General features: G+C 39.8%; 2 protein-coding genes across 3 annotated transcripts in view; one reads left to right on the top strand and one right to left on the bottom strand.

The window, feature by feature from the left end:
- The window catches only part of nudC (nuclear distribution C, dynein complex regulator), a 103,004-nt gene that overhangs the window by 75,148 nt on the left and 11,551 nt on the right, over positions 1-16,305 (bottom strand). The window lies entirely within an intron of this gene.
- The window catches only part of LOC117156084 (uncharacterized), a 69,738-nt gene that overhangs the window by 43,370 nt on the left and 10,063 nt on the right, over positions 1-16,305 (top strand). The window contains exon 1 of one of the 2 annotated variants that reach the window (XM_033332797.2): positions 7,747-8,510. The exons of the other annotated variant lie outside the window; for it this stretch is intronic. Within the exon in view, the coding sequence (XP_033188688.1) occupies positions 8,445-8,510 (66 nt within the window). The 5' untranslated portion in view covers positions 7,747-8,444. Of the gene's footprint in view, positions 1-7,746; positions 8,511-16,305 lie in introns of those variants that run through there. 2 annotated transcript variants of the gene reach the window in all.

Genomic DNA, 16,305 nt, shown 5'->3' with positions numbered 1-16,305 from the left:
CCTCTATCCGAGGGCTTCTACGTCCGCCTACAGGGTGACTTGGCTATTATTAGAATCTAAAGTAACTTTGAACTATCTTTAGAAAAGAGTACAATTAATCTTGTATCTCATAAAATCCTGCCAGAAATGCCATAAATTATATAACTTTTATGAATCTCAAGATCATGTACAGCATAAAAAAGGTGGTATTAATCTTCTCAACTGTGCTATCTTGTTACCAAAGATAAAAAGCTTTGTAAGTTATTGGATTGCATTGAAAAAAGAATAATGGAGACATGCTAATCGCAGACGATGTTGACGTGTATTAAGTTAGACAGCACAAAGGCGTTCAACAGAACTAGGCACGTGGATTAAGCCTCGTTCAGATTAGTCGAGTTGCTTGAAACCAAATTTATGTTCGAATAAGTGAAGTTGCTCGAATCAAGTTTGAATTGAACTCGTATTTAAAATGGCAACGAAACAGTTAGAGTTTGTTGGAATATCAATTATAATGTTTGAGGAAAAACGCAAATTTTTATCGGTTCGTTTGTAATTAACATTATTGAACGAAACGTATTTCAAGTTCCAAGCAACGGCTACAAATAATTAGATTCTATTAAAAACACGAAAAAGATGCTTAACAATACAAGTCGCATTAGTGATTTCAAGTTACTTGAAGCAAGCAAGTAGAATACTAAGAGCGAACGGTGAAACTAGAAAGGATATTTCAGGCGAAGTTGTAGCGTCTCATTCTACTTACTCTAGTTACTTACAGTTAGAAGTTATCTCTCAGTCATTTCTCTAGATTTTATACTATTAGAAAAGTAAATTAAATTAAAGTAAATTAGTTCTTTTATAAATTTAAAGAAAAACGATCTTACACTGCAATTTTAAACTTTATTTATTCCAAAGTTAAGAATAAAAAACTATTGCATCAGATTTTTCCCAATCAATTGAAGTTAATAATTGGGGCAAAGGCTACCAAAAACTAAACAACAGGTACATACTGCTCAAGAAACTCCAAGTCGAATGTGAAACGAGTTTCAAGTTAAACTTTACGTAACATGACTAATCTGAACGAAGCTTCAAACTTCAAATCGTAACCAAGATAGTTACAGGTGTCTGTTGACGTGGCTCCTACGTAATCCTGCCTCCGGTAGAGGTACGATTGCTCTTGTTCGACAATCTGAATATTCGTCTATATCCAGAGGCATGCGGATATCCGCGTCGTGAACAACCGTTTCGATCGCGCGGTTGCCCTCGATACCCTGAGCGAGTTACCATGCCTTCCCGGACCAGTTTCGTTCTCCTCAGAGCCTATCGCTTCCTTCTCGTTCGCATGTCTGTCCACAGGAATATCGATCGGCGCACAGCGTCGAAATATCATCGAAGTTTCACACCTTGCACCGACCCACCCAGTTTCGTTTCGACACATCGGCTGTCTTCGAATGACGATAGGGAAAGTTCGCCATATAATGGCTTTATCGTTGCGAGAATGCTCAAACAGCGTTCCCGTGACATGTATAACACGCGTCACGGTGTTGCGTTTTATTCGAAGCAATCTAGAGAGGAATATCTTATCGATAATTTTTCAGAATGGGTTAAGACGATCGTAAAATTTCCACAGGTATAAAACTCGACGGAGAAATGAGTTCGACGTGTAAAAGCGATATAAAAAGTTTGTAGTTCTTATTTGGATTTGTTTTCCAACTACGTGTCTTTTATACGTGTGCCAATTTTGCTCAATTTCAAGATTTATATGCAAATAAAAAGAAATTGAAAAATCGATATGGAATGTTGATTCGTTTTCGATTTACGGAGTTTTTTCTTTTTTATTAATCGTTGCTACATTGAAAAATTCCAGAGAGTGTCGAGAGATTGGTCGGTTTTACGGAAATCCCCGTTGAACGAATGACGATCCTCGGTCTTTGCTTGTAGTCTAGGAAGATGAATATTTACGGTTCGATAATGGGCCATCGAAACAAACGGGGAAAATTTGCATGCGATGAGCAATAAACTAATGCTAGTACCGCGTATAGCTCGTCTTCGCAGACGCTGGACAGTACAGAATGCTGTCGTTGAACAGCGTGGAAAATATTCCGAGGACGCTGCCGCTAATGCACGTTAAACGTACTGCTATTGTAACTAATGTTCATTCAACGAATACTTAAAACATTCCTTAACTCTGTATAATTAGAACTTTCATTTACAGTAACACTTTTATCATCCGAATTATTCGGCAGATATTTAGACAGTTATTTCTCTGATTCATCTGCCTATAATATGACAAATAACATTTTGACATTTAGAAACAAGGAATGTTTTTTATCAATGGGATAACAGGGATAAGTCTATAAATTTACGATTAGCTTCTGATGACAGTAACATTCTACTTCATAATCCTAAGTATGTAGTCACACGACTACCGTAGAAACGAGAAGATTAATTGAAACGAGAAAAAAGATCGTCCAATTGTGGCGTAACACAAAACTAAGAGCGACAACTAAAATAAATATGTACTTCCCGAATCACACGATACTGCGGAAGAATAACAAATGCTTAATAAATCACCAACATATTTCTACTCTTCAAGATAATTCTGCGAAAAGTTAATTAATAAGACATTTCACTCCTCCGATACTTCCATTTCACGACAAATCAAGTTTTTACTCAATCAACCTGTTTATAACGGATTTTATGAATAACGGTAGTCCGAAGGTTCTTCTAAGACCTTCGGTCACTCTATTGCCGCAAGAATCACGACCACATTCTCCACGATCCCTTCGAACGTCAGGTCTGACAAAAAGTACCTAATCTATTTCCTGAATCGTATCGTGTACTATCATCTAAAGATCGTGTTTATTTTATTTGTTAAAACTATGTTTTAGATCGTAACAATATACACCGGGAAATAACGTCGCAGATGTCGATGTCTGTGTAAGGCTATAAAATGTATGCGATCAATTTCTAAAATGAACCGCCTGGTAAAATATATAGAGAGACAAAAATAGCGATAGTCGAACAGAGATGGGGAATGCCCGGCGCGAAGAGGCAACATGGAGAGGAAGATCGGAGGTAGCCAATCCCTTTTGGCCTTGCTCGCGATCGGAAATGATCGATATACACGAGCCTGGCGGACGTTCGAATTCCTTACGCGCACGCTTCGAAACGTGGATCAGGAAGCTGTCGAAAGCTTGGCCTTGCTTTGCCAAAAGAAGACGAATAGAACGGCCGACAAAATTGCGAGCAGGTAGAAAGAACAGACTACAAGAGGGAAGGCGAATTAGCTTCCGACACGTTCGACAACGCACCGTCACCCTTGGACGCTTTATCCAGTGCCTGTTCACCCGCGGTAACAACGGAAACGGTCGGTTTGCATGCGATCAATATCGTTTCTGAGTCATCGATGACTCGTTTCGGCTTCGCTCGGTGCATTTGGAAGGGGCTTTTAACACACCGTGTGCCGGACCTGCATTTCACTTTCCCCCCTCGTTTATTAGCGTTTAAAATAGCAGTGGATTGTTTGGAAAGAATGCACTGTTGTGGAATTTTCGGAAAATTAAAAAATAGTATGCTTTGATATTTTGTTGTTCTTAGATAGCTCTTGTTATCTGTGTTTCTAAATAACTTTATCGATAATGAATTGTTTAACGAGGTTTTTATATAGTTTGCAGAGATCAGAATAAATGAAAGTGTGATATAATTGAAAGAAGAAAGAATCGTCCGTGAATCATTGAGAAATTGAGAGTCGTTCAAGAATTAGCGAGGATTTTGAGAAGATCCAAAGTTCATTGTCTGTTTTAATCTATATTTCATGAAAAAAACCTGCGTCGCAACTGAACGTTCCTATAGGAAGATTCTTAAGTGAACTTGTTGAATAGAATTAAAAGAAATCCTAAAATTATTTTAAATTGAGGAAAAAAGAACATTCTAAATATGTCTGTTATATAACTACCAAATCAACTTAAAGTATGTTACCGATGAAAATTATAATATAAGTTTGCCAGGATATCAAGTGGCAGCGAATGTATTAAGGAATCATCTTTCGATACTTGAGAAGGGATTTTACTTATTTTATTTTAGTTTTCTTCCAAATATTAATTGAAGTGTGGTATTAAATGTCTTAAAATTGATAACTTTTGACACCGAGTCGGTCATTAATTCTTGTCAAAAAAAAAAAAAAAAAATCACCCTGCCCAATAGAGCAACAGCAAATACATGCTTAATGATAGCCTCGGTACACGATAAATTAATAAAAGTATCATGATAATTACACAGTAAAAGGTGATTGATTTAGAGACAATGGGTCAAATCGACGATTACACGTATCTTTAATAAAGATCGTACGTAGTCTAGACGTAGTCTGCGCGATAACAGGATCTTCAGGCGCGATGATTAATCATAAATTACGAAACGCGACTAATAACTTTAATTACCTTCGGTATGCTCGCATTCAGCCGCGACTGTTGACAAGCAGGAATTACACCTCGGTTGCCACAATATGGATTTACGAGAAACACTGAAACGAAGAAATGAGGAGAAGAGTCGGTGGGAATCGAGCACGATCGACCATTCAACGAGATACTGTTACTTCTACAACGAATTTTCTGCAACAACACGCGAATTCCATTTTCCATGAAATATTTATCAGAGAAGAATCATACACGCGGGAAGAAAACTTGGCAAAAAGAACTTCTCTTTCCTGACATGCACAAGCATATTTATACCTATATATAGTCAGAGCTCTGTACTTGCACACGCGATTGGAACAAGGCGACAAGAGTTTCCACAATTTCTCCGAGCGGACAAAGCGCGGAAAAGGATCGAATTATGTCTGTCAAGGAGGATCAAGCAACACCTTTTGCCGTTGTACGATTAAGTAACGACTCGTTTACCGATTAACCAATTATCTTTGCGCCCGCGATTCGCGGGCGTACATGCACAGCCTTGCGATTACTCAATAATATGTACCTCGCCTCGTCGACGCCTTTCTCTTTATTATGAAAAATCCGCGCACAATTCGCCGGGTCTGGCATGCTCTTGCGTCGCGGATGGAAGGTCAGAGGCGAGTTGGAGCCAGAAATCGATGCAACGAGATGGAAGGCACGCGCCACGATTCGCTTCAAAGTAAAATTTTGCAAATGAGGCGCGTCCGTGATCGCTTTAAGATCGCTCGTGTCGTTTCAGCCACGTAACACGTTCTCGCCTTGGAAAAACCGGAGGCTGAATAGGTTGTTCGTCTCTTTGACGATCACACGCGATCGTTTCGTTAGATCACGACCTCGTTAGATCGTAAAGTGCTGAAAAGGAAGCGGCCAGGACGGAAGCAACCGAAGTCCTTGCCAGAAATAGAGCGAGCCGAGCTCCTGTCTGGCTCCTGAGCGGAATATTTAATCGCGAGCAGGCCCGAACAGCGATCTAATTCCCGCGCCACGGTTAACACGCACGATGTCCTCGCTCGCAGAAAACGCGTGACTCAAGCCTCCGATTCTCGCGAGACGATACGTCGAAACGTTTCCGAGAAACTATTAAACCGATTCGAGGATCTGCACGAATCGAACTGTGGTCAAAGATGAACGTAATCATGAAATATGACCATCACGTTACTCAAGGCCACGTGAAACAAGTCGAAGTCGATAAACATTACGCAAACGATATTTCCTCGTGGTACAACCACGCGATTACGTTCTCCTTCCTATCGTTCAATTTTTGGCAGTCACGATGACGAAGTGTTTCGGATCGACGGTTTTTCGTGTTACGAATCGTTCGATGATTTTTCTGACAGGTGCATCTGGCGATGGATTATCCAACCATCTCCGGCATTCCAGCACGATGATTCGAGTTTCCAAGAAGAGAGTCAGATGAAACGTTTCGACGACATGGTCGTCGTATTAAAACGTAAATCCAGGACCCTGTGCAACGAGCCGCGACACGCGATCACCTAAGAAGCTTCTTGTGACCCGGATTCGAAGTCGTGATTGCCTGTTCTAATGGGACGTTATCGTGATACGTTTGCCTGCCGAGATTACCTGCCTGGGAATCTGCCTCCCACGCAAACACCGTATACCTGTATCGGCGATTATGAAACGAGGATTATGCACATGATCGCCGGCAATAAATGCGCTCTCTAATTTTCGCAAACATGGATAAATAGGGCGCGTTTCAATCTAATTAAGATTCTCTAGGGTTCTTCGAAAAAAATTGCCGCGGCAATTCTTTATAGGAGAGTCGATATAGATCTGGGGTAGTTGATATTGAGCTTAATAAATGGTTCTGCTTATTTTTTGAATTATAACGTTAGCGTGAAGAAGGAGGGAGTTGTTGGATTTATGATCTTGTAGGCGGTAATATTTTTCGAATTTTTCTGTGCAGGAATTTATGAGCTTATGGCTGGCAATAATTTCCGAATTTTTCTATAGTGATATAGTAGCGCATAATACCTATAAAAGCACCTGCACCGTTTAAAAGGATAGATGAAGCTGTCGAAAGTATAACTTAGTTTAAAGACAAACTTGAAGGCACAGATTCGACTTATTACTATATCGTGGAGTCGTCAAGAAAAATGTAAAAATTTAATAATTTAAAAAATAAACAAAAATTCTATTCAATCATATTCACAAGCTATTCAATAATTAATATTTAAAAAAAACAGAATTTCTCCTCAGTATTTAACATTATTAATAAATAGATAAATAAATATATATATATGCATATACATATTAAAATAACAATGTAAGAAAATATTGCAAAAAAGTTTCCTGTATTAACATTTTACGGAAGCAACTCATCTGGTAGCGTACATATCGTGTTTCAAGTCTCCTGCGGTTAGGGGTAAACGAGAAAAGTGCACGATTCCCGAGGAAGCCTGACGCGTCTGGCCGCCACCCTTCGGTTCGTTCATCAATAAAACATCTGCGAGCAAGATTAAAAGGACAGAGAAGGAACGAGACTCTCCTACCGTCGTACCTACGCATACCTGCACGAAAACGTGGAACAGGTTTGCGAGCAGGAGGATCCGCTCCGCGATGTCATTCCGATGCCCACGTAAAACCCACCAGATTAGTATCATCGACTTCGCCAGAATCCAACGGCTAACAGATATACATAGAAAAATCAGGGGAACAGTCAAATCAAAATTCAAGATAATACAGCAGGATAAAGTGAAAAAACATCGAAAAACAACGCGTATTGAATTTTACCAGACGCAGAAAGCGTATCTTGACGGTTCTTATCTGCCAAGAATCGTCTGTAAAGACCACCTTCTCCATAGAGACGACCAGTGGAAAATAATTCAGCGGTGCTTGTACGGAACAAGCCATTTAAATAAAACGAACGTGATAAAACAGAAAATACGAGCCGATACTACGTTCGTTTCCTTAACTCGGTAACACCAAACGAGGCAACGAGACTGAGAAAAATTACCGAGATAAGCCACGAATTCTATCTTCGACACGCTTTTATCCTGAGAAACGCACAGGACTAATCCGTGGGACTGGATAGGGCGGACGAAGCAGAATTCTCGGCTGGTCCCTTATTCCTGACTTCGTCCTTGCGCCTAGACCTGCCACCTCCGTGTGTCTACGTGTCCCTGTGTATTCCTGGTAAACGCGTACACACACGCACAGTCCAGGGAGGAAGAGAAAAAAAGATCGATCCTCTCGGCCGTGGTGTGCCGCGGAGAGTTGGCCGCGTGCAGGATCGACGTGCCGTGAGCGCGCTCGCTCGTCTCTCCAGGGTGGGAGATACGAAGGTATAAAACCGATCTGGCCGACTGCTGGCAGCCAGTCCAAAGGCCAGATGTGGCGGCGGCTCTAGTCGCACGCGTGCGAGAGAGACGATAACGACACGGCGTGCGGTACTCCCGCGACATAGCGAAACGCTTGGAAAACACATACCGGGAATCACGTTCGACCCGTGAAGATCCTTCATGGTTCACCACGGCGATCACCCAGCCTTTCGTCTGTGAATTCGTGCGCATAATTCGACTCAGCCTCTGAGAGAGGAGCAGCCGAGAGAAAAGGGAAGAAAAGAGAAGTAGCTAACGTCCTGAAGGGAGAGAGACGAGAGGAGAAACAAAAGTTCGTCCTGCTCTCGGATTCCAAAAAGGGAGAGAGAAAGGACAACGAACTCCGCGCTCGACGGAGTACGTCGAGAGGACTCGGCTCCCTGGGACTTGGCCAGGCTGGTCCTCGGGGATTGGTCGTTCAGCCACGAAGCACAGCGTTGAGGGGCAGAATTCTTTCTTTCGAGGGTGATCGCGGTTTCTTGTGGAATATACGTGCAGCTAGGGATATCACCAGCCGTTCACGGGAGTGGTGGTAACCGGAGAGTGCGGCTCTTAGGTGCGGATTTTTCTTTGAGACCTAGGAGATCGACCTTCGAAATTCTCGAAGAGAGTGTATAGAGTATATAGGAGTGATTTCAAACGAAAAAAGGAGGCGCAAAAAAGAAAGGCACCCTGGAACATGTCTGGAATCCAAATCAACGTGGAAGAAGCCTCCAACGACGGACGCGAGGATTCTGTTCCTGATGTAAGTCCATCATGAATTACATGTTAAAGAATATACATGGTTGAGACGTTTCTTCTAGCAAATGGTGTTTTAGAAGACAAATGATAGTTCGCGGCTGTATCACGGAACTCTCGTGGTCCTTCTCTGTAACTATCTCTGCTTTCTCTACTCGTCGTCCCTTCCGCAATTCAGAAATCTCAATTCCTCTCTGTGGCCCGACGAGATTTAATCACAATTACCGAACAATTCCTATCGAACTTTCACGATGTAAATACAAAGCACGTCCTGAAGTTCCTTTGGTGGGAAACAGATGATAGAAAAAGAAATAGAAGACCATCCAGTGGATGGACAAGTTAGTCTTCTGGTTCAAGAGAAATAGGAGAGACTACAAGAGGAGCAGAGGAAGTTAAATCAGCTAAATTCATCGGGAATCATAAATCTCTCGATCTTTGGTTTCTAGTGATTAGCAGGTTTGGGCTGGTTACGTAAAGCAGGCGTAGATTTTGAGGAAGTCCGCGAAAAAAATTTCACAACGTTATCTAACAGGAACTAGATTCCCCGGATTTAATGCATCGGCGATAATTAACAACACTATGTTTCTCTTTATCTATTCTATTCTCTTTGCCTATCCTGTTAATGAGAAACAGTTAATAATGCAGAAAGTTCAACGGACGATTATCAAACGAACGACATATAAAATGACACTGGTAAACAGGTAAACTGTTCTGATTAATCGAGATATCTTGGTAAAAGGCGTCGAACAGTTTAGGTTCACGGGCAACGTGCGTGCGTATGTACACGCCGCGTAACACCGTTCACCGCGAATACTTAATAAGCCTGACACCCATCCCGGTACGGGTTTATATAACGCAAAACCGAGTACACCGCGACAACGTCGACGCACTAGATGTTAGTTGGGAAACGAAGGACAATATCGTTCCCAGATATTCGTAGAAAATAACGCGCACGAAAGCCACGCCGCGATTACCACGGCGACGAATCGCGAACAAATTACGGTACACGCGTATTGTGCAATAAAACCTGCCTGCTGCGACGCGTCGCTCGTGAGAAATTCGTTTGCAACTTTCCACGAAAAATCGAACATCGAGAACGCGTATTCCGATTAAGGTTCAACCCGTCCACTTATTATTTGTTTTGTAGCTACACTTTCTTGAAGCAGTATGGTTAATACGAAAAACAACGAGATACTTTACATTCCGATACGTTACATACAAAAGTCTTAGGACAAATATTATTAGACTGGAGACCTTCATGAATTCATTAGGAACTTCAATGTGAAAAAAATAAAGCATTCATTATAATATCTAGAGGAAAAATCAGATGCATTTTGATGTATGCATAAAAATTTGAATTTGTATAAATATTCACTATCTCGTTGTTACGTTTCTTTCGAGATTAGAAGAATGGAAATACGATTTAACTTGGATGTTGTATGAATAAAGTGGTAGAATATTAAAAATTTAAAAAGATGTGTATGTAATTTAAAATTCATGATTTACAGCGGATACTTAAACTTCAGTCTCAGGAATTGAAATAAAATTTAAAATTAAAATAAAGATCCTCGAATATGATCCTAAGTGAGTAGATCATAGTTTACCATATGACTCGATATTAAAAGTGGTTGTTAGTCGCCTAAATGAGAAAACCAGCAACTAGCAATTGTCAGTGGAATCGAAATTCAACGAATTGAACTTTCATGCCCGCAGCAGTGACTTAACTTTAAATACGATCTACCGAACAAGCGTTTGGTTGGTTATTATATTAAAAGGAAAAGAAACGAATAGAACTGACATACAGTAGAACGTGTAGGCGTTACGCGATAGAAGTAGTGCTACACGGCTCGCGTTGAAAAACGATTTCCATAATTCCGTAGCTCCAGGTTGATTCTCGAGAAGCCGGTAACCAAGCCACCTGTAGGCCGTTTCTCACATTCGCGTTTCATAATTCCTTCACCGTCCTAACGTTTACGAGCATGGACCGCGATTGCTTCTCGAGGCGTAAGAATCCTAGCTGGAATTCCAAGTTTATTACTCGAACTACGATAAATCTAGGATTTACTACTGTGAATTAAACTGATTCTATGCTAAGTGTAAATTACTTGTTAGGCATCGTGAAAGATTTAATTCTGATTTATCACGAAGACTTATATGTTTTAAATAAAACAACTTGAAGAATAAAGAAGGATTTTCATTCTTTGCTATCGTTCAGAGCAGAATTTCATTTGTCTAATTGATTATATAATAGGAATTCATTAATTTTATTCACTATCCGTGATCTTTCATTCTTATAAAATAGAAGTTCAAGTTCAGCCAAGTAAATTCAGTCGACGAGAATTCGTTTAATCAGACACTGATTCAACCTTCGTCCCAATAAATGAAGTTCGAATAAAAGAAACTCCAATGTATAATATATAAGACAAAAGAACGAAGCATTACAAACAGCCTATCCCACAATAATCAAGTTATTAATCTCGAGATTAAATACAAGACAACTTTCTCAATTAGCAGGTTAAATATTGACCAGCTGAATACTTATTGGCAAGCAGAATCTTTTGCAATACATCCTTGTGTAACATTGCCGATTATCTAGAACTTTGATCGGCCTTATCGATATACATCAATATATATAGTTAATGTATACACATTAATTCACAAATATTAGGAAGGAACTTAATCATAGGAGGAAGTTAGCCTGATTTATGTACCGCGTTCACCTTGTACGGATTCGACGGTGAAACTCAAACAGAAAGCGGTTTGCAAAAGGTTAAAAACAAAGTAACCATTTTGGGAAACGCCGCGTTTAAATCAACGAGATATAATTGATCGTCCGCTCGAGATCTGCCGTTCGAATGGATTTCATGAATGCATCTCGTAACGCAGATTGCAAGTCGAAGAAGCAAGATACGATCCGTGTCGATTCAGCCTTCGTTATCGATCATTTACATAACATCGCGATATCTCTCGGAACTGTGGCCGCGATCTTTAGCGCGAACCTACAATTTAGAACGTACGCGTTTATTTCATCATTGCACCGCGCGCGTACACCAGAACTTCAGAGTTGCAACTCGATTCGACTCGAGCAAAATGCCGCGTGTTCCACTCGCGTGATCAGTCATGCGCGACGATTAAAAACGGAAAGCTGGTGAACGAAATTAGTCATTTGAGAAAAATTCGTAAAGGTCGACAACGTATCAAATACTTTTTAGAAACATTTCCCGAATGTTAATCCGAAATTTTGCATTCACGACCGGTTGAAAATATGAATGAAACGAAAATTGATATTTTTGACTGAAGATCTGAATGTAACAAAATTATGTTTTTAAATGTGTGAATATTACAAAATTGAGAATCAAAATATACGTTAGAAACATATTAACCTTTGAATACAGACAACTTCGTTCAGCAAATCCTATTAACATCGATAACCTTCGCATGTTAAATATGGAATTAAAATATTGGTCGACACGTTTCCACGACGACGAATTTTTAATCAGAATCGTCCTTTATCATCCATGCGCGATTAATCGTCTTCGCATTTGTCAACCGAGAAGTGTTAGTGTCGTCAACAGTGAACAGCTATCGAGCTATGAACGGTTGAGTATCCGTGTCCCTGGAAGATTAGAGTACTAATCGATCTGTGTGTGAAAACAATTCTCAGTCGTTGACCTTAAGAGGAACTTACGCTGGTGCGGAATCGAGGATTTCACTTTCCATCTTGATATTTGGAAGGCTCGTTTATTCGCTCACCAGTCATCAACTGACGAAACGACATTGTTTATTAGCGGATTAGATAAAATTCGAAAATATCCAAAACTATTAAACGGAGTAGCCACGAATCTTCGTTGGATTTGTCAAGTCAAGGTTTGATACAAGGTCATCGATCAACCGAGGGGAAAAGCTGGAGTGTTTTCGTCTAAGGTCGAAGCAGAGAAATCGATTTTGCAATATGAAGTGCTTTCTCTTGTTGCATGCAAATGTCGCCTCGGGGAAGGAATTCACGAGATCGCGACATTGATTCGTGCAACACTCACGGGTGCTTTATTGTGACAGCGAGTTACTTTGAGAACAAGATCGTCAATAAAAACAGGTGTTTTTCTCATTAATTATTAAATAAAAGAATGCATGACAGCTTTACAGAATGTCAAATACAGGTTTAAATTATGTTGACGAACAATGAAAGTATTAAATATATTTTTGTGTAAATAAGAGATAAACATTGATTTGCGATCTCCATCTATAATCCGAAAACAATTATTGGATAACGATGACAGCGACAACGGCGTAATTATATAATTCGTCTTGTGCTGCTTCATTAAGGAAGCATATTTCATTAGATTGCGTGATAGAAGCGACGCGTGTCGAACTTTCATTCGTTTCAAGACACCACGACGTGACAGTTTTCTAACGGGTCCTGCTGTTTCCAATTTACAAAGACACCTATCTGCTTGCCTAAATTTACAGGACCGTATATGCAAAAGTCTTAGATCATCTACGACAGTAATTTTGCAACACTAATTGATCATATTTTTAGGAAATATTAATCATTATGTAGAAGCAATATCCCCTTTATGGTATCATGTTTGTAACTTTCCAAAACGACTTTAGATGAGCCATGAGAAATAAATATATATGATAATTATTAATACTTTCATAACAAATATCAATCATCAATAATTCCTGAATTCAATACTTAACAAAGAATAAATTTAAGATTCAAGGTATCTTCACATCCACTCGTAAAAACAAAACATTTCAACTTCGTACATGATCTTAGTATTTGCCCAGTACTGTACATTAACCTAACCTACACGGCACCATTTATAGACCACTATAATTTTACTTTCAAAGAATGATCATTATAGAAGAACCGTAAGAACCAGTATTGCCATATATTCACACACGTCACTCGCGTCCAAGCTATGATCACTCCGTGTCTGATCATGACACGCCGCTTCTACTTCAACGGTCACCGCCGCGACGTGTATTAGACGCGTCGATTCTCGAGACCGAAGAAAGCAAGAAGAAACAGACTCGAAGGAGGAAGATATATTTATAGGAGGGATAAGGTTGACAAACGTCGTTTACAACTATTAGGTCTCACGACACGTGTTTGCCTCGATGTCACAATTTCGGAACGTACTCCTTATTTACGTTGTAAATGCAAATGGACCAGAATCGATCGTTTCCAAATGACCTAGAGAAGGTTTAGAATCGACCAGCAACAAGTTCCTCCGGATTCGGCGAAGCGTGCTCGTGACATTTCGCGACGATGACGGAGGACGTGGCGGCGCCGAGCATCATCATCGGCCATAGCTATTATCACGGAGTAAACGTACTCGGGATCGAGGCAGATCACGAGAAACGGCTGGGAGACGCGTAAATAATTTGCAAACAGAATTGCCTCGCTGTTATGAAATCAATGGATTCTTGACTGGTTTATTTATAGCCTCGCGCGTCGCGTTGATTTATGAATTTATACACAAGCTTTTTCTTTCAGGTAGAAAAGAATTTCAGAGAGTTGGATCGGACCAGGGTGTTCGATTGGTTTGCGACTCGGTTTGAGGTCGACGCCGCGGGCAGTGCTCGCGATAAATGAACGAGATCGATGATAAAGCATCATGAAGTTATCGATCGCGATAGCGATGAATCTCGCTTCGATCGATAATATTCCTTTTCGCAGAGAAGTAGAAAGCTGTCGAAAGTTTGGAATTAAAAACGCACGAGCAGGATTTCGTGTATAGTTTATTACTGGATAAACGAAATGGAAAGTTCCCGTTACGATGTGTTTGTTGTTTAGAAATATCTTATTTCTCTTGAGAAACCGACGATGATGAGAGATCGAGCGTTTAATTCGCGATTAAATATTTCATTCACGAAGCAGGAAGATTGAAAAATTGGAGTGAAGAAGATAACAACGATTGTTACACTCGCTGACTCTCCCATTATATGTGACAGATTATGTGGACGGTACTCGAGCGAAGGATAATGAAGACAAACGACTGGCGAATTCTGCTAAAGAAAAACAAGGGAAGAGTAGCCAAGCGTGCAAATTACTCGGACTAATTAAATTTGCGCGCGTACACCCAGTGACATAACGTTGACGCATCGCGACGAAGACAAACGGTGCCATGGTTCACCTGGAAAGCTTGGATTTAATTATACGCTGACGATGAAACAGAGGTTAAGTGTTCCATTCACTCACCAGCAAATCGACGATTCAACTAAAATCTGAGAATTTTTCAAGCTAAACGGATAGTCAGCCATTCTTCAACGAAGAAAGTTTGAAAATTACAGTAAATTATACTGTAATTATATGGGTCCCAAATAGTTTCTTAAATTGATTACTGTTCCAAACATATTCATCTTTAATCATGCATATTCAAACATTAAAATATTCGAAGACAATAAGTACAAAAATCATAAGACAAAGGTACTCGTAGGATAATCAAGAACCATTTAAAGCGTTCGCTGGGAACCTTGACCAACAATCGACGAACAATAGAACCTCATTTATTGGAACGACATTTTATTTCGTATCTGATTGAGTAAACTGCAGATTGAATCTATACACAGCGAAGAAAGCTTAGATGGTAAACGACACTAAATGACATCATAATTTTACAAGACAGAATTATAATTGACGAGAGCAATGGATATATGAATCATGTTTACGACGTAGTAAAAACCATCTAATACAAAAATTACTAGTATTCAAGTACATAAGTATCACTTCGAAACTTTCTTTCTTCTCTTGTTATATCTGAATTCTTCTTAACCGAATGCCAAATCACAGGAAAAATCATATAAATTTCAGTCACACAGTGGCTCCAAAGTATTTAGATATTTACATTTACAGATATAGAAAATTCTTGTATATTGAATGTGTTATATAAAATATTTTGAAATTTCATTAGCATTATAACGAGATACGACTGCCATGATTGGTGAAATTTTCAACAACTTCGAAACTATTTTATAGAAGTTGCAAGACATTTACTGGAAACATATGTATATTCTGTAAAAAAAATTAGTATATACAGCGTAAACAGTCGTCTAAAGTATTTATTTACTTCGATATAAACATGATAGCCCAGTCTCGTAACGATGCTAATGAAATTTCTAAATGTGTTTCGTACAACATAATACATATATCTATAAAAAAAATCTACAAGCGTTTCGATACTTTCGTCAGTCACTGTATACGTATAAACTAAATTCAGATAACCGGACAATTCCCGATACCACCGTGTTCTTTTTACAAAATAAATCAGTGGTATCGATATACGAGCTTCTGTTAATTTCTTGTCCTCAGATATATTCCGAAACGGTGCCAGGCGCGTTACGAAATAGGCGGGTAAATTCGCAAACAAGGTCCCAGAGCTGGAGCTGGGTCGCAACTCGCGGAAGTGGAACGACGTGGCGTTTCGATTTTTAACAGTCCTTCGACTGCTCATGCAACAGCCACTACTGCTTATCCAAAGATAAGCGCGTTCGTTCTGCTGGTGAAAACCGTAGAACGCGTACGCACACTACGCTCGAAACGATTCGTATACGTGAAACAGACATTCGCCATCAGGAAACGGCTTTCTTCCTCTCCTCCGAACGCTTCTTTATTTTACAGACTCTCGAAGATTCTCTCCGCATAACGACTTTCCTTCTCACCGGTTACCTATTCAGCGACCGGTATTTGTCAAGAGCTCGTACACGAGACAAACATGCTTTCTTGTTATTGTGAAATTTCAACAGGGTGGAGGAACTAGTATGTTTAAAGGTTATTAGAGAAAAAAAGAACAGCA

The sequence above is a fragment of the Bombus vancouverensis genome, chromosome 5 (genome assembly GCF_051014615.1).
Source record: "Bombus vancouverensis nearcticus chromosome 5, iyBomVanc1_principal, whole genome shotgun sequence".
In the NCBI taxonomy this organism is placed as follows: domain Eukaryota; kingdom Metazoa; phylum Arthropoda; class Insecta; order Hymenoptera; family Apidae; genus Bombus; species Bombus vancouverensis.
Note: the sequence above shows the minus strand (reverse complement) of the source record. Positions and strands in the feature narration are given on the sequence as shown.